Source organism: Arabidopsis thaliana, chromosome 5, assembly GCF_000001735.4.
Source record: "Arabidopsis thaliana chromosome 5, partial sequence".
Lineage (NCBI taxonomy): Eukaryota > Viridiplantae > Streptophyta > Magnoliopsida > Brassicales > Brassicaceae > Arabidopsis > Arabidopsis thaliana.
The window spans coordinates 5,126,603-5,154,495 of NC_003076.8; the positions used below are offsets into that span (position 1 = coordinate 5,126,603).

The 27,893-nt window shown below is 34.0% G+C and overlaps 10 protein-coding genes, 1 long non-coding RNA gene and 1 other non-coding gene across 19 annotated transcripts; 7 read left to right on the forward strand and 5 right to left on the reverse strand.

Annotated features, from left to right (window-relative positions):
• Positions 1 to 772: 772 nt before the first annotated feature.
• On the forward strand, positions 773 to 1,816 carry AT5G15725 (uncharacterized protein). The gene is made up of 3 exons (NM_121577.4): positions 773 to 961; positions 1,229 to 1,266; positions 1,449 to 1,816. Exons 1-3 carry the CDS (start codon positions 883 to 885, stop codon positions 1,617 to 1,619), a joined length of 288 nt encoding a protein of 95 aa, NP_568319.1. The 5' UTR covers positions 773 to 882; the 3' UTR covers positions 1,620 to 1,816.
• A 2,030-nt stretch (positions 1,817 to 3,846) lies between these two features.
• Positions 3,847 to 6,665, forward strand: CRLK2 (Protein kinase superfamily protein). Of its 3 annotated transcripts, none has more exons than NM_001085122.3 (7): positions 3,847 to 4,032; positions 4,610 to 5,001; positions 5,081 to 5,234; positions 5,313 to 5,442; positions 5,523 to 5,680; positions 5,770 to 5,973; positions 6,100 to 6,665. In NM_001085122.3, exons 2-7 carry the CDS (start codon positions 4,682 to 4,684, stop codon positions 6,442 to 6,444), a joined length of 1,311 nt encoding a protein of 436 aa, NP_001078591.1. In that variant the 5' UTR covers positions 3,847 to 4,032; positions 4,610 to 4,681; the 3' UTR covers positions 6,445 to 6,665. The 3 variants fall into 3 exon arrangements, with proteins under 3 accessions (NP_001078591.1, NP_568320.1, NP_001331208.1); NM_121578.4 differs by having other exon boundaries at positions 3,901 to 4,032; positions 5,529 to 5,680; positions 6,100 to 6,585; NM_001343420.1 differs by lacking the exon at positions 3,847 to 4,032 and having other exon boundaries at positions 4,225 to 5,001; positions 6,100 to 6,617.
• A 1,239-nt stretch (positions 6,666 to 7,904) lies between these two features.
• On the reverse strand, positions 7,905 to 11,105 carry AT5G15740 (O-fucosyltransferase family protein). The gene is made up of 8 exons (NM_121579.4): positions 10,051 to 11,105; positions 9,870 to 9,937; positions 9,682 to 9,770; positions 9,424 to 9,589; positions 9,026 to 9,315; positions 8,740 to 8,944; positions 8,505 to 8,662; positions 7,905 to 8,432 (listed from the first exon to the last, which is right to left on the reverse strand). Exons 1-8 carry the CDS (start codon positions 10,352 to 10,354, stop codon positions 8,186 to 8,188), a joined length of 1,527 nt encoding a protein of 508 aa, NP_197078.2. The 5' UTR covers positions 10,355 to 11,105; the 3' UTR covers positions 7,905 to 8,185.
• Positions 10,854 to 11,156, forward strand: AT5G15745 (uncharacterized protein; the record flags this gene model as incomplete). Its single annotated transcript, NM_001343421.1, has 2 exons — positions 10,854 to 11,026; positions 11,138 to 11,156. 2 exons carry the CDS (start codon positions 10,854 to 10,856, stop codon positions 11,154 to 11,156), a joined length of 192 nt encoding a protein of 63 aa, NP_001332278.1.
• A 3,276-nt stretch (positions 11,157 to 14,432) lies between these two features.
• Positions 14,433 to 16,288, forward strand: AT5G15750 (Alpha-L RNA-binding motif/Ribosomal protein S4 family protein). The gene is made up of 5 exons (NM_121580.3): positions 14,433 to 14,676; positions 14,836 to 14,980; positions 15,102 to 15,209; positions 15,689 to 15,763; positions 15,868 to 16,288. The coding sequence occupies exons 2-5, from the start codon at positions 14,847 to 14,849 to the stop codon at positions 16,097 to 16,099; spliced, it is 549 nt and encodes a 182-aa protein (NP_568321.1). The 5' UTR covers positions 14,433 to 14,676; positions 14,836 to 14,846; the 3' UTR covers positions 16,100 to 16,288.
• A 99-nt stretch (positions 16,289 to 16,387) lies between these two features.
• On the forward strand, positions 16,388 to 18,004 carry PSRP3/2 (Ribosomal protein PSRP-3/Ycf65). Its single transcript, NM_121581.3, has 2 exons — positions 16,388 to 16,764; positions 17,019 to 18,004. Exons 1-2 carry the CDS (start codon positions 16,498 to 16,500, stop codon positions 17,301 to 17,303), a joined length of 552 nt encoding a protein of 183 aa, NP_197080.1. The 5' UTR covers positions 16,388 to 16,497; the 3' UTR covers positions 17,304 to 18,004.
• Positions 17,489 to 17,978, reverse strand: GNA1 (glucose-6-phosphate acetyltransferase 1). Its single transcript, NM_121582.2, has one exon. It carries the CDS (start codon positions 17,938 to 17,940, stop codon positions 17,491 to 17,493), a length of 450 nt encoding a protein of 149 aa, NP_197081.1. The 5' UTR covers positions 17,941 to 17,978; the 3' UTR covers positions 17,489 to 17,490.
• Positions 18,005 to 18,026: 22 nt separating the features above from the next.
• Positions 18,027 to 19,856, reverse strand: AT5G15780 (Pollen Ole e 1 allergen and extensin family protein). The gene is made up of 2 exons (NM_121583.4): positions 19,500 to 19,856; positions 18,027 to 19,305 (listed from the first exon to the last, which is right to left on the reverse strand). The coding sequence occupies exons 1-2, from the start codon at positions 19,693 to 19,695 to the stop codon at positions 18,296 to 18,298; spliced, it is 1,206 nt and encodes a 401-aa protein (NP_197082.1). The 5' UTR covers positions 19,696 to 19,856; the 3' UTR covers positions 18,027 to 18,295.
• A 2,263-nt stretch (positions 19,857 to 22,119) lies between these two features.
• AT5G15790 (RING/U-box superfamily protein) lies at positions 22,120 to 24,831 on the forward strand (the record flags this gene model as incomplete). Of its 5 annotated transcripts, NM_121584.4 has the most annotated exons (6): positions 22,125 to 22,242; positions 22,348 to 22,412; positions 22,998 to 23,317; positions 23,411 to 23,852; positions 23,940 to 24,049; positions 24,336 to 24,831. In NM_121584.4, exons 3-6 carry the CDS (start codon positions 23,198 to 23,200, stop codon positions 24,360 to 24,362), a joined length of 699 nt encoding a protein of 232 aa, NP_197083.1. In that variant the 5' UTR covers positions 22,125 to 22,242; positions 22,348 to 22,412; positions 22,998 to 23,197. The 5 variants fall into 5 exon arrangements, with proteins under 5 accessions (NP_001331487.1, NP_974785.1, NP_001331488.1 ...); NM_203056.3 differs by having other exon boundaries at positions 22,121 to 22,412; NM_001343424.1 differs by having other exon boundaries at positions 22,348 to 23,317; positions 24,336 to 24,362.
• Positions 22,563 to 22,756, reverse strand: AT5G02445. The gene has a single exon (NR_142601.1).
• SEP1 (K-box region and MADS-box transcription factor family protein) lies at positions 24,732 to 27,651 on the reverse strand. 2 transcript variants are annotated; one of them, NM_001125758.2, is made up of 7 exons: positions 26,981 to 27,651; positions 26,048 to 26,129; positions 25,896 to 25,957; positions 25,707 to 25,806; positions 25,533 to 25,616; positions 25,247 to 25,395; positions 24,732 to 25,118 (listed from the first exon to the last, which is right to left on the reverse strand). In NM_001125758.2, the coding sequence occupies exons 1-7, from the start codon at positions 27,163 to 27,165 to the stop codon at positions 24,992 to 24,994; spliced, it is 789 nt and encodes a 262-aa protein (NP_001119230.1). In that variant the 5' UTR covers positions 27,166 to 27,651; the 3' UTR covers positions 24,732 to 24,991. The 2 variants fall into 2 exon arrangements, with proteins under 2 accessions (NP_001119230.1, NP_568322.1); NM_121585.4 differs by having other exon boundaries at positions 24,732 to 25,085; positions 26,981 to 27,562.
• AT5G02455 lies at positions 27,118 to 27,566 on the forward strand. Its single transcript, NR_142602.1, has one exon. It is a non-coding gene; the product is annotated as an other RNA (long non-coding RNA).
• Positions 27,652 to 27,893: the final 242 nt, after the last annotated feature.

Below are 27,893 nucleotides of genomic sequence, written 5' to 3' on the forward strand. Positions count from 1 at the left end.
ACCGGATGGATGTAGCTAGTGTAATGGGCCCTTATTTGAGGGCTGAATCTTCGGGTTTAGGTGAATTTTCATGATCCATCTATGTTTCATTAGTTAATATCATTTGGGATTAGTATTTTGTACTTCCTACGAATATTAACAGCTAGAGTATCATTTGAAAACGTTAGTTAAATGCATAGTAGGATTATTTTTTATAACAAAAGTATTAAATTTGTGAAGGTTTTCAAGGAACGGACCAGAATCGGAGAACTCGTCCTCGTGTCTCAAAAAGAATATATCAATTTCGATGTCACTACAATAATAAGGTACAATATATTTCATTAGAAATGGTCCAACAAAGCATATCATTTAGCAAATCGATGGTCAAGGGATCTTTCTTGGGTAAAATACAAAAACAAAAAAGATCAGACTTATTTAGAAACCCTAAGCAACCAATGTTATTAGTTTTCAATCAAGCAACTAATCAAGCTTTTCATTATAAAGATAGCTTTGAAATTTATATATCAACTCGGAAATATTTCAAGAAAATATGTGTGACTGCAAATAATCATTCCCAAATGAAACAAGAGTTGATTCGAAATAAATGAAAAAGCAATTTCCTATCGTGAAAAATGTCTCCAGTTTTTCGAAACAGTTATGTGGAATATGGATGATGTTTTAGTTTCTCAATAAAATACTTCTTTAGTTAATAAACCTCCTTTGCAATTACCAAGGAGAAGTATCTTTTTGTCGGAAAACCCTAGCTAGCCTCTTGTTTCTACAAATTCTATAACATCCCTATATTTGTATAATATCGAAATCAAGGTCAAGTATTGAAGAACTGATAAATACTTTACAAAAGCAACGCAACTACTTTTCAGTACAAACGACCAAGGATATAATATGAAGAAGACGAGTTTGAAGTTAATGACCCTCGTTTTAGGGTTTTGCTTCGTCATTTATCTTCTTCAAGGGCCTCGAGGTTTGAATCTACTCATTCTTTTGATGGTCATATGATGTTGATGTTGATGATGATGATGATGATGAAGATGCATATACATATACTGTTTACTTGCATGGTTCTAATATCCTTGAATATGATATATGTTTCTTCTCTTCGTACATGCATTTATGTAATTGTTGCATTCTCACAAGATCCATCGTTTTAGAATAAAACTTTAAATATGTTAGTGAGTTACAAATTTTATTTTAAGACCTGTAGTCTTAACAATTATATTTATAAATGTAGGCGGTTCGAGAAATGGAGATCTCTTGATAGCACGAAAGGTAATGACACATATCGAAAGTTTTGAGTTAAATTAATATTTGGTTTTATGTTTGATCATTTTCATTTTAGGATTCAGTTATTTGTCAGAGAATCAACGTTGATTCAGCTATCCATATTGGAACAATTTTAAAAATGAATCATCATCAATATCTTCTTCTTAGATTTGGTCTATTTTCCGCAGTTGATATCTCTGGAACCGATTGAAACAAAAAATGCAGCGAGATCGTTGAAAGATTCAATATCAACAGATTTAGAGGAAGAGGTTGATCGTCTGATGGAGCACGAATATCCTTCACCAGTAAAGCCGAGGAAAAGAACTCCGGTTCACAATGGCGTGCGTAATCGTCACTAATTGACCCTTGTTCTATTGTTCTTTCAATTAGTAGTTTAATAAGTTTGGTAAAATCATAAAATGGACGTATCCTGTAATGCTGAATATTAGTATATTACTTATACAAAGACTTTATCAACTATTTGGAGTGCTTGTATTTTTTGAGATTTAAAAAAAAATCTCATTGTTTTGGAGATATTTAAAATTTTCGAAATTAGTATATTCCACTTACATATACTTGTATATAAATATTGTTTTATCATTCTTTGTACTTCTTAAATAGATCGGAAAACTAGATCATAACCCGTGTTATACAGCACGGACATTAATATTTTGTATAAATTAAATTGTATACTTTGTTTGAATTACATAAGAAATAGTATAGTATAAAAGTGATGCCATAATATTTTTCAATGTTTTACTATTTACATATAATGCATTAGATTGACTTTGTTTAAAAATGTTATTGTTATAATAAATACAACATATGTAGTTTTAAGTAAATGTGTAAAATTTGTATAGAAGTTATTTTGGTAAGAAACATGTTTCCTTTGTATTAGAGGATCTAATTTTTGGTCTAATTTAGAATTAGTTTTTGTATAGTATTTTGGTTATATTTGTGGACCTAATTGGGGCCTATATTAGATTATCTTTAATAGGGCTGACGAAAAAACGGACCCGATAACCAACTCAATACTCGAACCAAAAAATCGGGTTAGGGCGGGTTAAAATTTTAGGAAATTTCCTTATTGGGTAGAGTTTTAGTAAACCCGTGGATATCCGATTGGACCGGAAATTACCCGTTATCTAAAAAGAGTATTCAAAAACCCAAACATTAATTTAATATCCAAAATATTAATTATATGATATTATTTTATTTGATTTTAAATATATAGTAAAATGCGAGTTGTATATGTTTTCTTGATATTATTTATATTGTTTAGTGTTTAAAATTATACACTTGTATTTTGATTGTTAATTTTAGAGTTTCACCTGTAATATACCATCTTATATTAATATCGATTTAAACCCGTCAATTCTAGGATTTTCCAGCTTGTATTAAAAATTGAATCACATCATACACATAAAAAAATCTAATATGTTATTAATTATTGTTGTATATAAGATTATAAATTCTTAAAATAATATGCATGAAATTGAATATAATATTTAAATTATGACCCAGTACTTAGTAATAAATTTTCTTAAATCTATTTTTGACCCGTTATAATATTTTTTCATGTATTGAACAGTTTATATTCGTTTTTAAAAGTTTAAATTATGGCATATGCGAAAAAACTCTAATTATTTTTTTATAACGATGATATTATTTTTTCGCAAAAATAGAATCATATAAAGATGAGAGGTGAACTATAATAATTAATAAAAAATTAATATGATAATTTAGATATCAAATCTAATTTGTTGATTTTAATTGGTTAATTTTTTGGAAATTAATAATGTATTTCATTTTTTAATGAAATTTAATTAATTAAATTAGTATTTGACTTTTTAATTTTTAAAGAGATGAATTAATTTACTCTTTAAATTTTATTTCTAATGGCATACCTATGTAATTACTTAAAAAAATAAGGTTATATTTAAAATGTATTTCCCAAATAATATAGTAGGATAAAAGTGTTTTGTCATGGAAGTAGTGTTAATTACTTTGAATTACATTTCACACGAGAATACGTTAACAAAAACATAGTTTTATGACATTTCTCTAACTTTTTTGGAATTAAATGTGGACATACATTACTTGTATATATTTTGATGAAAAAAATAAAGCAAACCAAGTTGGATTTGGTCAAGTCGTCAGTTCTGAACTATATCGAATAAGAAAACTCAATTATTTATTATCATTTTGCATACCAACTTGAAGTACAACTTTTTTCTTCATTTTTATGTCTTTGGGTCATGCTTCAAAAGTTCAAATCATTCACCTAAACAAATAAAAAGGTAATATAAACTCCATGGTTTAGCAATAACTCTCATTTTGTATCAAAATTAGTTAAACAACTGTGCAAGAGAGCTTAAAATATCACATGTGAACTAAACAAAATAGCTTAAAGGATAAAATTATTAGAAGATACTATTTTAGTAAAGATAAAATGTGAATAATATATGGGCTAAATTTATAATGCTAAAAAGTATTAAGCCTACCAAAAAGTAATAGTTACAAATTAAATATTTCAGAATAAAATGATTTTATTAAACGCGCTTTTAAAGCGAACAAATATTCTTTCGGACCAAAAAAAAAAAAGGAGGAAGAAAAAAATGTTGGAGTTAGCTCTGTTTCTTTGTTCATCAGTTTACTTTATGGACGAGGTCCTCATGTAGATTTGACTTTGTTTCAAAGCGGAGGAAGAAGGAGAAGGCAACACTAAAAGATCAAAACCTTAGATCTTTGCTTACGCTTTCGCCTGGTTAGGTAAGTGTTTAAGAATGTTCAATGGCTTTATGCTGCTCCTAGGATTTTGATTTTGCAATTCTCTTGGTTGGTAAAAAAGGCTTCTGGGTGTTTTTCCTTCTTATTTCGAGATTTGATCGAACCCACTTGATTTCTATCTTGATTAGTTGGTTTTACTAGTGTTACAGAACAATTTGTGATTTTGGGCTTTGATTCTCTGCGAATATAGTTGCGTGTTAGCTCTAGGGTATCTTCTAGCAAACCAAAAGTGGGATCTTTGGTTTATCATGGAGATCTCGATCCAATTTCGGTTAGAATTCAAAGAAGGAAAAAATTGAATCTTTGAGAAGCTTTTGTTATTGAGTTAATTCAGTGATGATCCTATGCTTGTGATGTGTGAAAATGTTTTTGTTGCTTGTCCTTGTCTTTTGTATAAATCACTGAGTAGCTTCGTTTAGTGTCTCACCAATGATTTAACCTTGGTTTGCTAGTTTACTGAACATGGAGTACAATGTCTAGATGGAGTTGGAATTGTATGTCTAGTAATAATGTGTGTAATGCTTCATGATGCAAAACCTTGCTTTTGAATTTTTTGTAGGAACGGTTTTTCAGAAACAAAAGATTCCATTTTTAGATTCAATTCCCTTCTGGTTTGAAAAATGATATCAAAATGGTGAATAGAAGTGATTTGGTGGTGATTGGCATCTCGGTTGGGCTTGCACTTGGTCTCTTGCTCGCTCTGCTTTTGTTCTTCGCCATAAAATGGTACTATGGCCGCTCTCACCTCAGGCGATGCGCTAATGAACAGAATTCCCCGACTCTACCTGTTCACACTGCTAAAAGAGGTGTAGTAATCCCTGATGATAGAGCAAACACAGAATCGTCACAGCCACCTGAGAATGGAGCACCAACTCAACATCAGCCATGGTGGAACAACCACACCAAAGATCTCACTGTATCTGCATCCGGCATACCTAGATATAACTACAAGTGAGTATTCAGTCTGAAGCTTTAGTTTGCGTGAATTTGTTATTGGGTTGTTGTAGCTTATGGTCTGAAACTTCTTTAGGGATATTCAGAAAGCAACACAAAATTTCACAACCGTTCTAGGACAAGGATCTTTTGGTCCTGTCTACAAAGCGGTTATGCCCAATGGAGAATTAGCTGCAGCGAAAGTTCATGGCTCTAATTCAAGTCAAGGAGACAGAGAGTTTCAAACCGAGGTAAGTGTACAGATCCACTCATTTCCCTGGTCCATGCACAATGGAGATAACAGAGCAGTATTGGTTTCTTGTTTCCAGGTATCTTTACTTGGGAGACTGCATCACCGGAATCTTGTGAACTTGACAGGATACTGTGTCGATAAAAGTCACCGGATGTTGATCTATGAGTTCATGAGTAATGGAAGTTTGGAGAATCTTTTGTATGGCGGTGAGTCGTCCTTTGTTTTCTTCTATCAATATAAGACGCAGCAAGAAATTAATCACAAGATTTTCTACTTTACTTTTCAGGTGAAGGAATGCAAGTCTTGAATTGGGAAGAGCGGCTTCAAATCGCTCTTGACATCTCCCACGGCATTGAATACCTTCACGAAGGGGCCGTACCGCCAGTTATTCACCGTGATCTTAAGTCAGCAAACATTTTGTTAGATCATTCCATGAGAGCTAAGGTAAGAGAGCAAATATTTAATACGCTTACTCAAAACTGTTTGGTTAAACCTTATAAAATTTTGGTTTTTTTTTTTTCTTGTTGGTATAGGTCGCGGATTTCGGGTTGTCGAAAGAGATGGTTTTAGATAGAATGACTTCCGGATTGAAGGGTACTCACGGCTACATGGATCCAACATACATTTCGACTAACAAATACACGATGAAGAGCGACATTTACAGTTTCGGTGTCATCATTCTTGAGCTCATTACTGCAATCCATCCCCAACAGAATCTGATGGAATACATCAACCTGGTAAGTTAAAATCCCTGGTCTATGCAACCAAACCGAATAACCCAAAAATCTGAAATTAAAACCCAAATCGAACCAAAACTCAGTGAGTGATTGTGAGATCAATGATTCTGTTTTTCTGATGATCAGGCTTCGATGAGTCCAGATGGTATCGACGAAATACTCGATCAGAAACTAGTGGGAAACGCAAGCATTGAAGAAGTGAGGTTACTGGCGAAGATTGCAAACAGGTGTGTGCATAAGACACCAAGAAAAAGACCATCTATTGGAGAAGTAACACAGTTCATACTAAAGATCAAACAAAGTCGGTCTCGAGGAAGAAGACAGGACACGATGTCTTCATCGTTTGGTGTTGGTTATGAGGAAGATCTGTCAAGGGTTATGAGCAGGATTAAGGATCAGCATGTTGAGTTAGGGTTATTGGCTGGTGTTAAGGAAGAGAATCATCAAGAGAGGAACATTGCAACAACATAGTAACTCTTTACTTTAGGAGTAAGTCTTTTTGTACATATTACCACATGAGTCTCAAAAGTAAGATTTCTCCCTCTTCTGCAAAAAGAAAAGAGTTTTTGCTTGCTGACAACAACAACAAAAATTTGAGGTTATGTTATAAAGACTCTTAACAAAAGATATATCTAGTTCTTATTTTTGGGTTAAGTTTTTGTGTACTTTTCAATCCGAAAAATCATTACCAACGTTATAGCATCATTCATACCATCATCATCATAATAGTCATAACACTAATCTAAAAAGTTTGTAAGAAGAAGGAATTACAAGTTCACTAAGTACTACTTCATAAACAATAGACACCTATATTTTGAAACCATTAATTAATAATGGTATCTTCATCAACTTTTTTGTGTACTTGTTGTGCTGCGAAAGCTATGTGTCTCGGTGGATCCAACAATATTAATATTCAATCAATAAGCAATTAAAGGGAGTTGTTGACAAAAAAACAAAACAAAGAAAAACTTTGGAGACATATCGAAACAGCTAAAACATCATGTCACATAACTTGTAATAGCGATGTAAAATCCTTTAAAGAAACCAATAATCATACTGAAATATTGTTGTATTTGCAAGGAGATGATTATAGTGTCGATAAGATCAAGAACCTCTACGAAATTTGATGAGTAGCCGACGAAGTAGAATTTCTTGGATCACCCCTTGATATATTTAAACCCTATTGAATATATCTTGGAGCACTTGTATAATTATCATAATAGTTATTTTCTCTCTTGGATCACTCGAATACACTTGAGACTACATATATTCATGCTCTTTAAATAATCTGTATTTTCTCGAGATATAATAATGGTTTGATCTTCTTAAAATAAATTTGAAATGAACATCATGGGTTAGTGAGTTAGGGTCATTTTCCACTTGCTCTATCACTTCTCAAAATGATTGCAAAAATGGAAGTGTTTTGGTTGGCTTTGAACTTTTGAACCCAAAGTAGTTTCAACATATTAAATAGGTGAAAATTTAGTGATCTTGCACTAACCAATATATAAGAGGAGCTGATTCCACTCTAGGTGTTTAGGTAGGTAGTGGAGCATATTGAATAAGTTGGTGAAAATTAGTGATCTTATACTAAACCAATATAATAATAGTCACAAATTTCATAACTAAAAGTTGACAAAAAATAAACATAATTTTTAAAAAGATGGATACAAAAAGTAATAAAATTTCAGTTGAAAATCTAAATTTAAGATTTTGTGTAGTATTGTATTTTCTTTTCTGTTTTTGTTATTTATAATGTCTTTATCTAGGCAAAATCGCTTGAAAATATTACGAAATTTTTATTTAAATAAAATACTCTCAGACACCTAGCTGCTATAACCGATTCTAAGAAGTAGAGCAATGTTAATTGAGCAATCTGATAATGCCATTTTAGCTATAGAGTTTTTTTTATCTTTTTTATGTAAAACATATTGGGATTGATTTTATCAAGAGAGAAAAAAATAATATGAAAAATATATATCTGTAACCAAGGTTTAATTACACAAAATGGCACTTATTATTTAGCTAACAAAACTGGCAAGGCCATGGATGCCAAACTTTACAGTGTAAGCTTTAATCAACATTCTAATCTCCATCCATGGAAGCTCTTTCAGAAATCTCTACACCAAGAACACTAAATAACTTCAATCTGTAAAACTCACTGTAAATTCCTCTTTCAAGCTGTTCTCTCGCCAGTGGTGGAGTCACATTCTCAAATGACTCTCAATGGTTCATCTAACAGCTGCAGACATTCTTGTGGGTTGGCGTAGAAGTAGTCTTCTTCCTTGGGTCTATTGGGAATCACTAACCGTCTCTTAGGGCTTCCCATTCGAGTAGAGTGAAATGCCTTCACCGTGGATGAAAATACATCCCAACTCAACAATCCTTCAGTATACTCATCTATCAGCTTAACTAGGAACCTCCTATTCAGCTGGATTGTCTTCTTGAACCCCAAGAATCTGGAAAAAATGGTGTCAGCCTCGGGATGATAAATATGGGAAGAAAGAAGAAGAAAGATAACGGTATTTCACCTGCGATGACCTTCAACAACTCTTGCCATGTTCCCATCATTGGTTGGAACAAATATGTCGCTCTCAAGTGCCACTAGGTAATCAAGTGCAGCCATTTGAGATGAATGGTTCCGGCAAAAATCCAGATCAGAGGATTCGAGTAGGGTTTCTTTCCGGACCTGAGTTAGTTAAGATAATGGAGTCAATGGAAGATATAAGTTTGAAAAAATTGCAGAGGCTGAAATGACCTACTTACCACATTTGGAAAAGCGTCTGTTAAAGCCTTCATCCGCCTTTGACCACCATAGATTTCTCCAGCAGCTATGTAAATTTGAACATTTCGGTCAATACCCAACGCGGTCAGAGTGAGAGCGGTTTCCTCAGGAGTTAAAGGGCAAAGGCCATCTTTCCTCTTCAGCTCAGAGTTTATGACTTTCTCTTTCCACCATGGATAAGCATATCTGCAAACAAAGAGAATTTACATCAATAGATCCATCAAAGTCGGAACAAAAGCAGGAAGATTTTTCGGGGATTTTTTATACCTCATTCTTGTTAGTTCTTCTTCTTCCTCGGGGTTGCAACCATGTGAACAACCAGAAAATGCTAACATATCCATCTCATATCTGAGATGCAGGACAAGAAAGGGACCTTTCTCTCTCAGAATCTTGACTACTCGTCTACCTAATTCCTCAATCTGAGGAGTAAACTTAAGCCCATTGAAATTTACTCGGCACCTCAGCTTCTGAACCTCCACAGGCAGTCCATTATTAGCAAGTCGGGTATCCGTTCTGTTCAGATGTAAAACCTTATGTTTTTTCACCAGTGGAAGAATCTGTATCCAGATATTATTTAGTTTGAAAAGAATTAGCAAACTGATTTAGGTATAAAAACCATAGTGAAGACTAATCTCGAACAAAAAGACCAAACTTGGATGACTAACCTGATTTTGGTAGTAAGACATGTTTGACCAACTAATAGGAGGCATTTCGTGGTACACTCCAAGCTCAACCCTTTTCTTAAGCCTTGGAGGTAACTCTTTGAGTATCCGAACTTCATCTCTTAACGAACTTATGAAGTGATCCACATCGAATATGTCTTTAAACTCACTGCCCCGAAGAAGAAAACATTGTAAGAGATTGTTGAATCGGAAAATAAAAAAAAACAGAGTTCACAAAGAAGCTTCAAGTGAGATACATACCTTGGATCGTTCCAAAAAGAGGTCTTGTCAAGCTCCGGCACAATAAGTGTAACATTCATGTATCTTGCAACGGTTACCATATCACATATCTGTAGAAAGTAGACGAAAAACAAAGTAAGCAAATCTATCACTAGAAGATGAAACCTTGTAAAGAGATGTTATTTCCAATGGTTTAGTTATCATCTTACAGCTGCTCGCATTTGATTGAGTCCTCCATTGCAGGAAACCATAAGATAACCATTGTTCACATATACCCCTGAGAAGAAAAAACAAAGAGCTTAGTTTCCAGATTCATCTCCAAGACCAAGTAAGGTACATTATCCGATTCAACCACAAATTTCATCAATCAATGTTCTCAAAAGAACTTACTTTTAGGTGGAAGAGCAATTTTGGTAGGAAGAGACGTCATCTCTGCGGCAGTGGACAGTTGATGGTGATTGAAACAAGAAGGCCAACCTTTAAACAATCTTGGTCCCCACATCTCTCCCAAAGCCATCAAATGAACAAAACAGCTCCAAAGCAACAATACAGTAACAGCACGAATCATCCATAAGCTCATACGAGGCCTCGAAACAAAAGAGTTCTTGAGTTTCTCAACTTTGCTCTCTCCTAAAAGCTTAACATTCATCTCCCATAGTTTCCTGTGGTAAAGAAACTTCTCCATTTTACACATTTTTCTATATCACCCACCAACCCCACTCTCACAGAAGATTCTCACAGTTCCCAAAACCCCTCAGAGGAATTTCATCGAACACTTAAAGGGTAAGCCTGGAAAAACTAACCACAGCTTAAAAGACTGCAGATTTAAAAGGACAGGAATGAAACAATATAATAGGTTTGGTGCTCAAGCTTTTAATTATCCTCTCTAATAACACTCAGAGAAAATGTAATCTCCACACAAATCTGTGAGCATTAATCACACCTCGAAAAACCCAGATTTTTAGTTTTAAAGTAGCCCACGATGATCTCGACTTAATAATCTGACTAAAACCCAGATCTTGCTCTATTAAATAAAAGAAGAATCTCTCTCTCTCTCTCAGGTTTTAATTAAGAGTCAACTTTCAACTCTCAATTGATGGAAGCTCACACTTCCAGTTACAGAAAAAATGACACAGAGAAGGCTTTGAAATTCAGCAATGGCGATCGATCAAAGTAGCCGTACAAAAAAAAAAATGGGAGACGAGAGTCTCCGTGGAGAACCGGTCGGTGTTGACCGGAGAAGGAAGAAGAAGGACGTCGGAGAAATAGGGAGAAGATTTCGGTGTGGAGAAAAAAAGAGACAAGAATGTGCAAATTTCAGAACTTTTTTCTACCAAGGAGGAAAAAAAAAAGAAGCAGTCTTTAGGTTTCTTCTTTTTTGTCGGCAAAAACTGGAGTGTCATTTATAAACTTTTTTTTTACAGAGAAATATTTTTTGTAATATTCTTTGCAATTTAAAATATATTTTTTGATACAGAGCCAAAGTAGACCTTTAATTAAATTTATAAAATACATTGTATTATTTTGCTATTAGTGGATATGTATAGTTATATACATACACTTATATGTATTTTGGATAACTTAAACAAGGTACAAATTTGAATTTTGGTTGACCAAATACATTCAAGCTATTTTTTAAGTTTTATTTTCCAGAGGGATAAATTAATATATTTGGAAGTTAAATAACAGAGTTTCAGTTATATCTAAACCACATTAGCAGGTTGCCCCTAGACTAACTCTGTCATTAAGCAAAACTAATCCACAAGTTAACTTCCAGAAAGTATTTGACAAGAAAATAAAATCAAATTACATATTTAACATACATAAATATGTGTTAACCCAATCATTTTCAAGATTGGTTGAAAAACGAAATTAAATTTTATTTGAGTTAACTAATAAAATAAATTTATCGATAAATGGAAATTAATACGGCAAGATTCATTTTCTGTCGGTTCTTTATAAAAATAAAATTAAAAAATTGTTCAAAAGGGCATATTCTAGACTTGTGGATCGCTCGTTTTGTGACAGCAATGACAAAGAGAGATCCAAATAAATATTGAATATTTGGCAAATAAATAAAATAAAAAAGTAGGCCTACAATATACTATATAATAATTAAATATATATGGATGGACCAACTCTATTTATTGCTCACAGTTGTCATTTGTCAATCTAAAATAAAATATAGAAAAGTATGTGGAAGTGTATTATGTTTATTGATTAAAAAGAATTAAACGATAAAAAGGTCCAAAACATTAGATCAAAACTTAAGCTAGCTTTGTTACCTTGATTTCGACTGAAGTATGGTATAAATCTGGCCCCGAGCCGACTGAACTAACATTTTCAGCATTATGTTATTCGAAATTTCGACAGTATGATAATGAGTATATTTAAAAGAAGCATTATGTATAATTTTGAGAGAAGAAAAGATTGAGCATTTTTTAGTATGTTTTTTTTTTTTAGGGTGAAAATTGGATCTAAGGATATTTATAGGAAACAAATGGATGAATACATAAGAAGGAATTAATATGTTTCGTCATGAACCAAGTAACCAACATAAATAGATACATTTTAAACTTTTTATAAAAGCAGCCATTAATAGAAGATGGTCTTTTAAAATTGGATTTGTTTTATTTGCTTTTCAAATTTTATCACAATTTTGTCTTGTTCATAGTTTTTAAGAAAAATATTAACCACAACTTTGTCTTGTTCATATTTTATTTTACAAAATTGGCTAAAATCACATTCTATTTATTTATGAGTTTTAAAATATAAATTAGATTTTGGTGATATTCAATTTATAATATTTTAATAAATTTTCAGTAGTCTCTCTAGAAATATACAAGTTTTTTTAATGTACCTCTAAATATTTTAAAATCAAGAAAATCAATCTAGATATGGTTCTTTATAAGAAAGTACACAAGCCAACAAACACTCGTAGTCTCGTAGATGTTTTTATCAAGTATATATATATACATTCATTATACTATTTTCAAATCGTTGGTAAATCAACTGATAATTTTTTTTTCCTATCCATTATATATAAAACAAATATAAATATGTCGCCTATTACATCATAAAATTTGAGGAAGTAAAAAAAAAATTGAAATTTCAAACCTATCAACTAAATTTTCTGATTTAACAGATTTAATTTATTTTTATTTTTTTAGTTTAAAAAAACTCATTCATTAAACATGTGAAAGTGACTAACCACGATGTCTAGCTGTAGCGGCAGTTTAATAAAGCTTTAAGCAATGATCTCGCTCGCCGGCCAAGTTTAGAAACAATGAAAGATCAAATTGAATGATTTGTTTTCTTTTGTCATTCGTGAAGACAATTTAAAAAGATACACGTGTAGATGTGAGGTTATGAACAGGTTATTGTTTTAAAACACAGCATTATATCAGCCAATATATATCAATATATAGACGATGTTCGGTCCAAAAATCTAGATCAATCTCCTTCATGTTTGCTATTCGAAAATGATTGTTATTTATATCAAATCGTGCGTGTAACATCGATTGATAAATATTGGAAATTTAAGTAAAGGCCAATTGTCACGTAATGACTTGAAAGCATCTCCAATGTAATTCAGTATTTATTTCTTTTCACTTGACGATAGAAGAATTTGATTAGAGATGAGTTACTTATTGAGCGAATTAATGTACGTTATTTTCTATGACCATATACATTCCACCGACATCGGACATTACACTGCTGTCGGAACTTAATGATTTATTTTTCTAAATACGAATACATTTCTCCAATGGAAAAAATCTAAGAGTTTTAAGATTTTTCTATAACTGTAATTGTCATTTCAACGAAGAGTTTAAGAAGAAAACAGAGAGAAAAGCGTGTAAATATCTGTAGTTTTAATCAAATGGGTCATTTCTATTTCAGTCTATATATTTAATCAAAATTGCAATTCACAAATTTTAATGCTTACGTATTTTAAGTAACATTAAATGAACATCTTCGTCCTAAAAGTTACTTGATATTAATAGAAAGGTAAAGTAACAGAACAAAGCATTAACGATATATTTATATTTCAAAACTTACACACAAGTATTCAGAATTAAGAAAAGAACAAAACAAATAAAGGAGACGTTTCTGCGATTATGTTTTTGCTTGAAATAGAACAAACAAACACGTATTGGTAAAGAAACCAATAACTTTGAAGATAGCTTAAACGCAAAATATATAGTGAAAAAAGGGAAATCAACAATTATTATATATCCCCACGAAACTCGGTGTCGGTGGCTCAATCATCTTAACACTCTAAACTTTTAAGCCCATTCGTGCGCATGCGTGTATGTATATACGTGTGCATTGGATTTGAAATTTTGGTCGTTATCGAGAGTTCTAGTAGATTATGCATTTTGTGTAACAAGTGTAATATAATTGGGACCCTTTATTACTTTCTATAAAACTTAATTCTTTTAACCTATAGATCACCCGTTTGTCAATTATATCAATCAAGGGTCCCTTATTAGCTGCATTTTCCGATCGATAATAGAGAAGATCATCCAATGCTTTACAATCACTTCCATGCGACCTCACATACAATTACTTCCATTGCATAGTATGTAGTAAAACTATATATTTTGCTTCCAATGGATTTGATGCTTGTTTATGCTTAGAACTTCCAAATAATCTTTTTTAACGTAGCGAATTGATTTTGCATTCAAAGCACCCTTAGTAAATCCGTTTCCTAGTCTAGTCCCATAATTAAGGTAAAATCTACATGGGCTTCTCAGGCCCATAATGAGAAGTTTAAAAGGCTCAACTCAACAAGATTTAGTTATGCTAAGGCCTTACAAGTTACAATCAAACAGAGGATAGGGACCGTCGGATTTATCTGACTTCCTCTCCTTCGATTAGGGTTTCTGAATTACTACTCCTCTGCCAATTAGGGTTTAAGCCTCTCCAGCATTTTCTTTCAGCTCAAACCCAAGAACCTCATCGCCGATTATTTCTTCATCCTTACTCTATCCCGCGCCGATTAATCTCTCTCAGGTAAACTACTTCAATTTTACTCATAGACTAATTGTACAGAGATTGATAAATCCTATGTTGTTCCCATTAGAATGTTCAAGGGTTTATGATTATTCAGGATTTCAAATCTGAATTATTGGACAAATAAACCCTAATTTCGTATAATTTGCATATCATCAGTACCGTCCGAGATGAGAAAGCTCAAGTATCACGAGAAGAAGCTTATAAAGAAAGTAAATTTCTTAGAATGGAAAAGAGAAGGTAACCATCGGGAAAACGAGATTACGTATCGATACCACATGGGCTCTCGTGATGATTACAAAAAGTTGGTACCTTTATTTGCTCTTAAAGCTCTGTTCTACTTATTCTTCTTCTTCTGGTTCGAGTGTTTTGTGATGAACAATGGTCTTTTTCTGATTCTTGAGAATGTTTTTTCTTTTGGGCAGGTATTCAGGATTGTGTAGGATGGTGCAGAAACTGACGAATATAATGAAACAAATGGATCCAGCAGATCCTTTTCGTATTCAGATGACTGATATGCTTTTGGAGAAGCTGTGAGTTTTTTAAATATATATACCAGTTTGTTCAAGTATAGAGCTTATTACAAGCAATGGTTCTTTGTTTTCTCTAGATTTAGGTCGTAGAACATGAGACTTGATCATTTTCTGCAGTTTTTTACACCGATCTTATCTTAGAGACCTCCTGTTGTTTTTCTTGTTAACCACTTTTAGAGATAATTAAAATTGGGGGTCCTTATGCTTCTATATAGATTTTAGGACCGTTGGTTTGAAATCCATTAGAGGTTGAATTCATCCTGGTAAAATGTGTGATCTAATGGGTTTCTTTCAGAATCTGTTTCTTGAATAGCTTCTACATAGAGCTAAGTTACTATATAATATAGGCTTATTGTATAGGGAAAAAGAGCCATCCTACTGAAACTTGTTGATTGCGTAGTTCCACTCTGCAATGAGAAAACTTGTTCTCTTAATGGCTGACTGACTTGTGTTTCTTACATGTACGCTTGAAACGGCAGATATAACATGGGTGTTATACCGACTAGGAAAAGCTTGACTCTAACTGAGCGGTTATCAGTTTCATCCTTCTGTAGGTAAGAGTATATGCAAGAGCCTATATAGGCAGTTACTTAAACCCTTGATAGCCAAATGTTCTCATTTCGTTTGCCTCATATCGGTTCTTTTTTTTTATTTGCAGGCGTAGGCTATCTACTGTGCTGGTTCACCTGAAGTTTGCAGAGCACCACAAAGAAGCTGTGACATACATAGAGCAAGGACACGTTCGTGTAGGACCAGAAACAATTACTGATCCAGCTTTCTTAGTAACTCGGAACATGGAAGATTTCATCACTTGGGTTGATTCATCCAAGATTAAACGAAAGGTTCTTGAGTACAATGACACATTGGATGATTATGACATGCTTGCTTAGCTTTGAGGAAGTTAAAAAAGACTGATGTTTTGTAAAAGCCAAAAAAGGTTCACTGCTACTACTATTGCAGGGTTTGTTTGGATTTTTGAATATGCAAATGTGCTACTATTCCCTTGTCTTTAATCTTACTTTCGATCTATTTGCAAGAAGAAACTTGAAAACAAATGTCATGAAAATATTGAATCTAACTCATATTATCGTCAAATTGTATAAGTTGGAGCCACAGAAATGGATGAACATAAAATATTAAATCTAATTATTATTTGACACTTCAAATTACAAAACCCGTTTGATTCGATCCGACCCGACCCGACCAGAAAATCGCAAAACCTGTGTTTTTGCTTTCCCCGGTCTCTCAAAATAAAATTGCTCGCTTAGAAGCTTCAAACGCAGCTGAAATGGCGGTTCAAGCAAATCAGAGTGCTTCTTTTGGGTTCAGAACAGCTTCACCTTCTCAGAAGCTCTCTTCGAAACCCATAGCTCATATCTCTCTATCGACGAAGCTCAAACCCTCTTCTCGACCATCGCTTTCGTGCTCTACTTGGAATCAGGGTCAAATTCCGGCGAGACACTCCTGTATCAATCCCGGAATATTCGCATATCCCCCCTCCAATCTTACCTTCTCTCATGAACTACCAGAATCTGAATCTCCGCCACTTGGAAAGGTCAGTCATCGTCAAAAAACTTCTCTTGGAACAAATTGGGGTTATAAGCTTGTTAGACAAAGTTGCAGCCTTTTTTTGTCATTTGAACGAAAATGTGGTAAACCAAATGTATTGTCTCCATCTATTTAATTGTGGTAGAAGAGGCAGTGTGTGCTAGTGTTAAACCTCCCTTATGTTGCTTCATTGTGAAAACTTTTGTGAAAGGAAGTAGAGATGTATGATTCTTCCCTTGTTATCGTCATCTTATATTGCAGAAGAAGATGCGTGTGTTAGTGAAGCCGCTAGAGAAACCAAAGGTGGTACTGAAGTTTGTATGGATGCAAAAGGACATAGGAGTTGCATTAGACCATATGATTCCAGGATTTGGAACAATCCCACTTAGTCCATACTACTTCTGGCCTAGGAAAGATGCTTGGGAAGAGCTCAAAACTTTGTTAGAGAGCAAGCCTTGGATCTCTGAGCTTCATCGTGTCTTCCTCCTTAACCAAGCTACAGACATCATCAATCTTTGGCAATCAAGCGGTGGAGATTTGTCTTGATTTGGATTCACCAGATATATCTGTTTATCATAGGTATCATTAACTTTTCAAAGTCTAAAGCTTTTGTGTTGTTTAGTCTATCATTAGTCCTCTGTGTAATCATCGAAACTCGAAAAAACTTCTATCATTAAAATGGCGAATTCAAAACAAGAAAACAAAAGATCATCATCATCATCATGATGAACGTTTAATCGAAGTACTTAGACATTTGAATCGATTTATTACTCATCCCACATTTCTCATAGAACACTTTGTTCTCCACACTACAATCTAGAATCACCTTATAGCAACCCATTGATTTGCAATGATCCATAAGAAACTCAACAACTTTCTTCCCCAGCTGTTTCCCGCGAAACCTTGAATCCACAACAACGTCTTCAATGTGCCCAGCTTTACCGCAATTCCTCAGAAACTTCTTCTCTATCATCACACTACCCGTAGCAGCGATTTTTCCCGAAGTTTCTTCTTCGATCACGCAGATCACGTGGTCGTCACCATACGATCTGATTTCTTCGAATCGCCGATCGAATTCTTCGTCTGTTACTGATCCGGTGACGGTTAGTTGACCTAGAAGCTCGATGAATCCTTTTCTCTTATCGGAGATCTCCAGTTTTCGGATCTTGAATGTCTCAGCCATAGAATCAGATCGGATAATTTTGAATTTGAGTTTTTTTTTATAAGATCCAGTCACTCACTGGAACTGAATATAATCACCCATAGAAAAACAAATGTGATAATTACGAAAAGGTACTTATTCTTTTAGATAGTTACAAAAAGTTTCCGAATCTCTTAATGAAGTCAAAATGGGCCATTTGTTTTTTAAATTGACTTTTGATGTAACAAAAGCAGCAAGATAAAAACTCCATAGTAAACAATATTTATTGAAATGACAACAAGCCAACAAGTGAAAATGCAGAGGAAAAAAGTAACAATTTAAAGCGGATGATACATATAGATTACATAATTGGAAATGTAAGGAAAGGATTGCTAATTTAGGGTTGATGGTGACTAGAAAAGGAAGGTGAAAGAGGAGGGATTCCCGGGATGAGAGGGGCCGGAGGGATTCCAGGGATAAGAGGGACCGGAGGGATGCCAGGGAGTCCAGGGACCGGAGGGAGCGGAACAGGGAAAGAAGGTGGTGGTGGCGGTAGTGAAGGCGGATTCACGATAGGGACAGGTGGAAGAACCGGAAGAGGTGGAAGAGTCGGAATTGTTGGAATCGGTGGCAGAGTAGGAGTCGGGGGAGTAGGAAGTAACGGAATTGTAGGGAGAGTTGGGGGAGTAGGGATTAGTGGGATTGGAGGGAGACTTGGGGGAGAAGGAATAAGCGGGTTTGGAGGGAGAGTAGGGGTTGGGATAGAAGGAATGAGCGGGTTTGGAGGGATGATAGATGGCGGGTTTAACGGGTTTGGCGGAAAGAAGAAATTGGGTTTTAGTGCTTCGGTTTTCTTGTCTTTCAAGGAATCAGATTTCTTGTTATGCAAGGAAGCTGATTTCTGAGGTCCTGGTGGAAGAAGAGGAGGAACTAGAGGAAGAGGTAAGTCCGGAACAGGTAACTTTGGAACAGGTAAGTTTGGAAGAGGAGGAACGATAGGGAGATTTGGGAGAGGGGAAGGATTAGGAGGATCTTGGAGCGGTGGAGGAAATGAAGGATCCGGTAAAAGAGGCTTGGAACCGCGGAGATTGATAGGTTTTTGGCTACAAATCTCTGGTTGGTTTTCGGGTCTGAAAGTGAAGAACCCTGCAGAGAAAACCCTAGTATTCTCTCCATGATGGTTTGATTTAAGGCGTTTGAGAGAAGAAGAAGTAGCAGACGAAGCTATAGAACAGTAAGGCTGTGAGCTACTTAGCAACTTCACAGAGCATCTCTTGATCTTCTTCACATGTTTGCTCACAGAGAATGGTAGCTTCACTTTGAATTCGCCGCGCTTGTCTGTTTTCACTTCTTGTCTGAAACTCGGTTTCGAGTTCTCGTCAATGCATTCCACTGCAACTAAAGCACCTGCAACAAGATCCACAAAACTTTTCATAATTCTTTCTAAGATTTTAGACCCACAAACAAGAAAAAACCCTATAAGTTTCCAAAACAGAGTGCTCTGTTCTAGAATCCAAAAAACATTATTTTCCAAGTAGTGTTACCAAGAAAACACGAGCAAGACTGCAAGAGGAAAAAAAAACAAAAATCAGAAACCAGACCTGAGATTAAGTGGTTGGGTGATTTCGAGAAGGCGCCGTTAAAACAAGTGTCACAGTAGACAGTTCCTACTACAACTGCAGAAGAACGTGTCTTCTTCATAACATGTTGCTGTCCTTGAGACAAACCTCCATTGATAGAGATTCCTAAGAAAATCATAAGACTAAACCAAAACCATAAGGTCGTTATTCTCTCCATAATTATCGACTCTATCTCTCACTATCGGAGGAAAGAGGGGGTATATATATAGGAGTGTGGTGTGAAGATGAGTGAGCCACGAAAAACGAAGAGATTGTTAAAAGATGAGTGAAGCTTATCTCTTTTTGTTTTGCCATGTTAATAAGAATCATGGGAAAAATACAAAATCGAACTACAAAGCTAGCTACTATAATGTCTTGTGACCCTATCTTTCTACAGCTCAGTAGCTGAATTATTGTAAAAAATAGTAAGAGGTGAGAAAAAAGACAACACTAATATTTTGGATTCACGTTCGCGTGTCGATTAGATTTGATCGAACAGTACACGGTAAAAACACGTTCAAAGTAAAATACCAAACCTGTTATATCATTGTTTCTTGAATTGCGGGGTTGCTAAAACTAAAAAAATTCAGACACATATGATTTTTTTTTTTTTTTCTGAGTTAAAGGTTCCGAAGATGAACATATCTGAGATACTTTTGTGTTGAAAATATCTGTTATCATCATCTTTCCCTTATTTACATTCTGAATTTTGGATGAGACTAAAACATGACATGATGTTTTCATTTCCAAACTGTGAATCACTGTCTGTCATGTTTGATGTTTATAGTATAGTCTACATCCATGTTTTTTTAAAGAATGACATTTACAATCATTATTGTTAGAAGGATATCCTAATTGTCAATATTACATCGAAATATTTATTTTTAGAACATCCGAGAATAGATGATTAGTTACTGTGGTGATGATTTTGATAGTTAACTAATATCAGTAACAGTCTATCATGGACGGATTTACATATTTCTAATCGGTAATCCAAACTAGATGTAAGAAGAGGTTACAGAGATTCATTAATTCGCAATATAATTGTTCTAAGAAACTTATACATTGCTTATTATACATTTGTTTATAGATTTGGAGAAACATATAGCCAGTGAGGCTAAAGTTGATAACTAGACTTAAGTAAGTTATAGTTTCTATTTTCTTTAACAGAGGAAACAATACATGCAATTTAAGAAAGTGAAGGCTTATGGGAATGAGAATGGGGAAGGGAATACAGTTGGAGAGTCTCTGTCGATTCACGAGACACTAAGGATGTCCACACAATCATATATACCCAATTCTTACTTCTGTCTTCTTATAGAGTACTACATACATACTCATTCTTGATAAGGGACAAAAAATTAAATAAAATGAGTTAAAGAATGTGAATGTTTTTTAATGGTATTAAAGACTCTGAATGTTCTTCTCGAATTTTCATATTTTAACTTTTGATTTTTGTGTTTTTTTTTAATCAGGAACGCCGTATGTGCTAAAAAAAATACCATTTCATGAGAATAAACAAATTCTATTAGTCGACGACATAAAAAACAACAAACAAACACTATGGTGGATTATAGATAGACTAGGGAATATTGTAACTTTATAAAAAATATTGAAAAAATATGAAAACATTGTAAACTAAAAATCATTAATTTCTAGATAATATAGGACTAAATAATAAAATGGGCCAAGATCAAATTAACCCAAACTGTAGTTTACAACTTGGTTGTTCCCATTCCTTGATATGGGCTAAGTGACATAAAAAGCCCGACTCTTTATTGTCCACTAACAATTGGTCTTTTAACTTCTTGATGGATTAATTGTGGGTGTAGAAGATTATTTTGACTATATAAAAACAGAAAATTAACTAAATATTTTCGATATATTAAATAACTAGATGATAGATGATTTTTTTTTGCAGTAATTTCATAAATTTAGTTTCATAAATTAGTTTGGTTGAATTCAAATTTAGTAAATTGTCAAATTTGAGACATAGATGATAGAACTAAGATTAGTAATTAGTAGCGCTATATATGACTCAATGGATGTGAACAAGATGATAATTTAAAAAAATGTTTTATAAAATTCTTTTTGTCCAATGAACAATAGGTTAAAACGGACAAATTTACTTTTGTGATTTAATTATTGCCATGCATTTTGGCATATAGTCACTCTGTTTCATAATATAAGCTGTTTAATTTTTGTCATTTAACAATTTTAATACGTGTAACATTTCGTCATGCAATGTTATTTTATGTGTAGATATCTAATTTATTAAATGTACTTTTATTTCAGTTATAAAAGTTATACATAATCTGCGATTATAAAATTTTATATTAATATAATGCGTTAAACATTAAGTATCTGTTTACGATAATACCAAAATAAAAAACAAGGGAAAAATTCCATCCCAAATTTTTGCTTTTGTTACTTTTGAATAGCAAATCTCTAATGTATTATTTTTCTAAAATAAAATCTTCCTATCCTAATGTCATCATCTACAAAATCATTAAAATATGTAATGTCTGATTAACTAAAATAATTTTATCAACTAGTATAAAATAAGAGAATCAACCAAAAAAGTTTGGTTTAAATTGTATAGAGAGAGTCCTCCATTAGCGTCCAGCAACAACGCCCACCCACTTTCACACCAACTTGAACACACTACTCCTCCTCCTTCACTTTTTCCTTCAATCTCTCTTCTCGCTGACGACTTGGAAATAAAGTGAGGGAAAATATTCCTCCAACTTCACTTTCCTGAGAATCTGCAAATAAAGCAATTCAACTTCCTTTTCTTTCTTTCTAAATGAAATTTCGTTCTTTGTCTCAGTCTCTCTCTCTTTCTTCGGTCGAGTCCGATCAAAATTGAAAACCCATTGAGTTCCTCGCCAAAAGGTATAGTCTTCGTTATTTCTTCTGTAATTGGATAATGGGGTTTGATCGATTCTGATTAGTACAATCCCAAAGTGTTGTTCTTTGTTTTCTGGTAAATTTTCTCTGCTTTTTTTGTGTTCTGTTTTAAAACAATTATTCTGAGTTAAGCAAAGCAACTTGTGGTTTTGTTGTGTAATGATATCAAGTGGGTTATTTTTTTTATTATAAGTTTCTCTGTTTTATTGCGTTTGTTAGGGATTATCTACCTAAATTAGGTTTCAACTTTTAATCGGTTAGTTGCTTGCATTTCACTTTGACCACTTTTGCCCTTTTTTGTATATCCCCAATTGAAGCCTCGAGTTTTCTTTTTGACCAAACACAATTTTGTACTGAGTTTGGTGAATGTTTGTTTGATGTCTCTTGTTGGGAATCTCTCTGCTTTAAAGTTACTTACTGTCAATGCTGGCAATAAATCTTTAGTTTTTTACTATTTTCATAATATAATGGATTGTTTTGGGGGTTGTGATGAGTTTTGGATAGTAATTGAAGAGGTTTAAAACTCCCTTAAAAAACTACAGTCCAAACAGTGATCAGATCATTCTACAGGTGAAATTTGAGAGAATGAATCAACGAGAGAAGCTGATTGTTGGTGAAATGTTTGGAGAGTTTCTGTAAATAGACGCCTCGGATTTGGCATTGTTAGTGAAGGTTAAAGGAGTTTCCTAGAAGTTTCAAAGCAATTTGCCTCCAAGTTCTTGACTTATAAAACATATTGGAACTAACATTTCAAGAAAGAAGAGAAGGAGATGGGCTGTGTTTCTTCTTGCTTTGGGGTCGATGACTTTGAGGATTACCCCAATCCAAGTAGTTCTGTTAACAGAAGCTGCCCATGCCCGAGATGTCTTGTTAACAACTTCCTTAACCTGGTAATGCTCTTTTTGCAGTTTTTACTTTTCACCTGCTACTTATATGAAATAAAGGAGAGTTCATTGAAGCTTCGGATTTGATCTCTTCTGCAGTATATCTCTTTATTCAGAAGAGGCGAAACCCGCTCTCTCCCATCCTCCTTACAGGCTACTAATGTATCGATAGCTACATCAACTTCGTATGATAACTTTATGTCTAATACATTCCATTCTACTCCAAGGCCTCTGCCTTATGACGCTGATCCAAGATACTTCCGGTCAAGGCGTGATTCGCTTGTTTCTAGACGCGATAAGGGTTCAAGTCATTCTCATGAGGAAGCTGAGCCCTTAAGAAGTGATGCTGATGTGGATTCTGAGTCTTTCTCAGTGGAAGGAAGCAAATGGGCTAACAAGCTTATTATCTCTGGTGAAGATTCCAAAGAAGAGTTCTCTAGATCCTCTCGGAGGATTCTTCAGTCAAGGACAATGTCTACTAGTAACGAAGGCCTGTATATAACATCTGATGATGAAGATGTCTGTCCAACGTGTCTTGAAGGTATTCATTTTCATCTTTTTTTTTCTTTTTCTTGGATCAATGCATTTCAAAGAAGCTTAGTATCAGATTATTTCGTGTGTTTTGTAGAATACATATCAGAGAACCCGAAGATTGTTACAAAGTGTTCTCACCATTTCCACCTCAGTTGCATTTATGAATGGATGGAGAGAAGTGAAAACTGCCCTGTTTGTGGAAAGGTAAACACTTTTCATGTTCTTCCAAGCCAGTTTTCGGCTTCTCATTTACTAGTGTTTCAGAGTCAGACTCAGACACCATCACGCGTAAATAGACGAGTGATCCAGAGATCAATAGAATGAAAGATGTACAACAACCCTAGAAGCACATGCGTAAAATCTTTACTTGTCTTGTCTATGACAAATATGGCTAATCATTCTTCCTGAAACTCAGAACATTTGAATTATTTCTCATTCATGTTGACTAAAGAATATTTTTTTCTCTGCTGTGAATTCGTCTCATTTGCAGGTGATGGAGTTCCACGAAACACCGTAACTTGTTGCCATTGATCCTGTCTTGTACTGCCTAGACCGGACCTGGGGAGATTGACAAGGCAGCAGAGAGATGTGAATATATTTTTTAACAATATATGATATTGTATATGATGGGGAAATGAGGAAACGTCTCTCTGCACGTTTGGCTTATGGAGTTCTGAGGAAACCCTCTTGAGAGAAAACAACAGCAGCAGCAGAACAGATGCACACAGGAATCTGACATGTTTCTTAGGATTTGCCTTTGGCGCAGTGTTTTGTTCAAGGCATGAAACTTTTTACATCATTTTGTATGATTACTTTTAACCTTTTATGAATTTATGAATATATATGTGATGCTTGTATTTTGGCATATAGTTTACATTGGGTATTTGGGTCAAGGAGAGATCACATTGTAACCCAAATGTTTCTCATTACATGATAATAAACCAGTGTCATGGTTCAGTGTTAAAACAAGTTCCACACATTTGAATTCTTAATATAAGCAAGGATTCCCAAAAGATACAAATGTCTTGAAGATCCTCAGGACCATTATATATAGCCACTTATGTCTACAAATCCAAAGTCTTGTGTCTATACTTTTATATATATAAAAGATCTTTTGTTGGTGAGCTTTAACACAGCACATGACTCTCAGAGCATCCACCCCGGGATGTAACCGTTTCCCTGCTGCGCCTGAGCTTGGGTTGTCGCAGTTATTTGCTCTGAGCATACCGGATTATCATACCTGTCATCATCATCATCATCACCAAAACAGCAACTTAAAAGGTTCACACACATTGATGATCCTCTTTACACCAAGTAACTAAAGAACCTTATATAAGTACAATCTTAGTAGTGAAGTACACAAGCTGATTTGCAGATGATTGTTTAAGGCAAAGGATTTACCCCATTTGCAGAGTTGGATTGCATTCAAGAGGCTGGTATAGTCCCTGAGACTGAGCTTGATGATGCGCGTAGGTAACATTCTGTTCACCACCTTCCCATCCTCCTCCTCCTCCCATATGATGACTTCTCACACCAATCATATCATCCAGCTAAACATTTACATTTCACCAAAAGACTATAATCAGAAACAAGAAAACTAGAGATGTTTCCAAAAATGTTTAGAAACTTAAACTCTGTGAAAGAGATTGATCGCAAGGCACCAAATGCATTTATTCTGTAATTATACCTTCATTGCCAAAGCTCTATTGGTTTCAAGCAACATTTGCTCTTTATTTTGAAGATCCGAGAGCTGGTCAAGCATGTACTGTGTCTGCAAACAATCATCATACCACCATAGTAGTTATAATTAAACAACACAAATTAATCTCATTTGAATCATTGATTCCATGTATAAAGATACCTTGATGGACCGAACTTGCTTGAGAGAGCCGTCCAGTTGACGCTCAAGCTGCTCTAACTCCTTTGAATTCAAAGGTCCTAAATCCTCCCCAAGAAGATTTCTGCACCAACAAAAGCCACACACACCTACAAATATGAATCTACATGGATACAGAATTGAGTAAATATACGGAGGTAGACAGATATGTACCTCTGTTGACGTTGAAGGTTCTCATATCTACCCTTAAGCTTCAGATATTCTCTGTAGCTGTTCTGAAATATTTCACGAAAACAAACTTTTAAAAAAGATCTTTCTTGAAATGATATGATAGGAATCTAAAATAGTATTTGAATTAAGAACACCTCAAGTTCTTTGGCAGGTTTGTTGTTGACTTCAATGGATCCATAGCTGCATTTCTGGTACCGATCAAGTGTCTTGAGCATGCTGAAAATAACTCAAAAAGAGAGAATAAGAGTTTATTAAAAAGATCATACTTGACTTTGGAGATCTAAACCTATAAATCACCATAAAAAAAAAGCTCTTCAAGTTTTAAAGTATTCTTCCATCAAAATTGAAGATTGTTTCCATTATTTATCTGATTATATACGAGTTGATTTGGATTTGATTGTTTCAACTTTCAAACGTAAAGTTTCGTATTTATATTTACAAATATCAATAGTTCAATCCTATCATTTGCAAGCAATATCTTACGTTTTCGTTTGATTCACAAATTGTGATTTGAAAAAAGGAATTAATCGCTATATTTTCTTGAATGCATGTAAGCAAAACTATTTTAACATATAATTAAAAATCTATTAAACATTGTTTTTAAGAAAAAACAAACAATCAAAGCCTTCACAGATATACACGCGTTTGAAGTTTTAACCACCATAAAGTATGATGAACTAACAAATGGTTAATGCATGTAACCATATATTATCATTCTACGTTGGATACTTGTAATTTTCATAGAAATCTGTGAACAACTTTTAAGTTTCCAATCACACAGACATATATTAATTATATAAAACTTTTCAGATTGCATATCAGGATTTGGAATCTATTCGATTACAAAATTCACAGTTCTAAATCATTGACAACAAAAAAACCAGATCTTAAATTTCAAGAATTGGAAAAAAACCCTAGAAAATGAAATCAAGAAATCTAATTAACTCAACTTCGTAGAAATCAAGATCGTGTGATCTATATATAACAAGTCCTTGAGACAAAGATCTAAGCTCAGATCTAGCAAAAACTCAATCAAGAAACTGATAAAGAGTGAGAGAGTTGTTTACTTTGAGGAGCTGCAAAACTCATAGAGCTTTCCACGGTTGGAGAAGATGATGAGAGCAACTTCAGCATCACAGAGAACAGACAATTCATAAGCTTTCTTCAACAAACCGTTCCTACGCTTTGCAAACGTTACTTGTCTGTTGATTTTGTTCTCTATCCTCTTCAGCTCTACTCTTCCTCTTCCCATTTCTTTTTGTTACCTTAATTTCCACTTTTTATGTCTATACACAAATATGGGTATGTAATGTTTATCTATATACAGACACACAAAAACATAAGTTGGGTATCTCTTTTTCAGAGGAAAGATCTGATCTTTTTGAGTTTTTATGGTCTGGAGAATTGATGGTATTTGGAAAAAAGAAATTAACCCTAATTTCAAGAACAAAAGGTACTAGCTTAAGGAAGAAGAAGAGGAAACTTCTGTTTGTCTGATTTTTTATTTATAGGGTTATTGATTCTTTTTCCTCTCTTTAATTGTGTTTGGAAGTGTGTGGAGGTTGTGAAATCTTAATGAAAATTTTGTTTTGAATCAATGGAATCTATTGAGAGCAAAAGATAAGAAATGTGTGAGGGTGAGGTTAGGGTTTGGTGTGTTTTCTCATTTCTAGCCCATCTCTCTGCTTCTTTATTCTTCTTTACTTTCATTCCCACGCTCTCTTTAAGCACGTGTGATACAGTCACCAAATAATTGGCTCTTGTGATACAATTACCAATTAAACTTGTATATATATGTTTATATGTTATTTAAAGGATAAATTTTTATTTCGTATTACTTACTTTAGAGTTTTCATTATAGGGTTATTATTTAATTTGAACATCTATGTGTTTCTCCTCAGGTAGAATTCATGTTTGTGTATATATGGGTGTCTACTATTTATGGAATATTTATACAAAACATCTAAACATATCATTGCT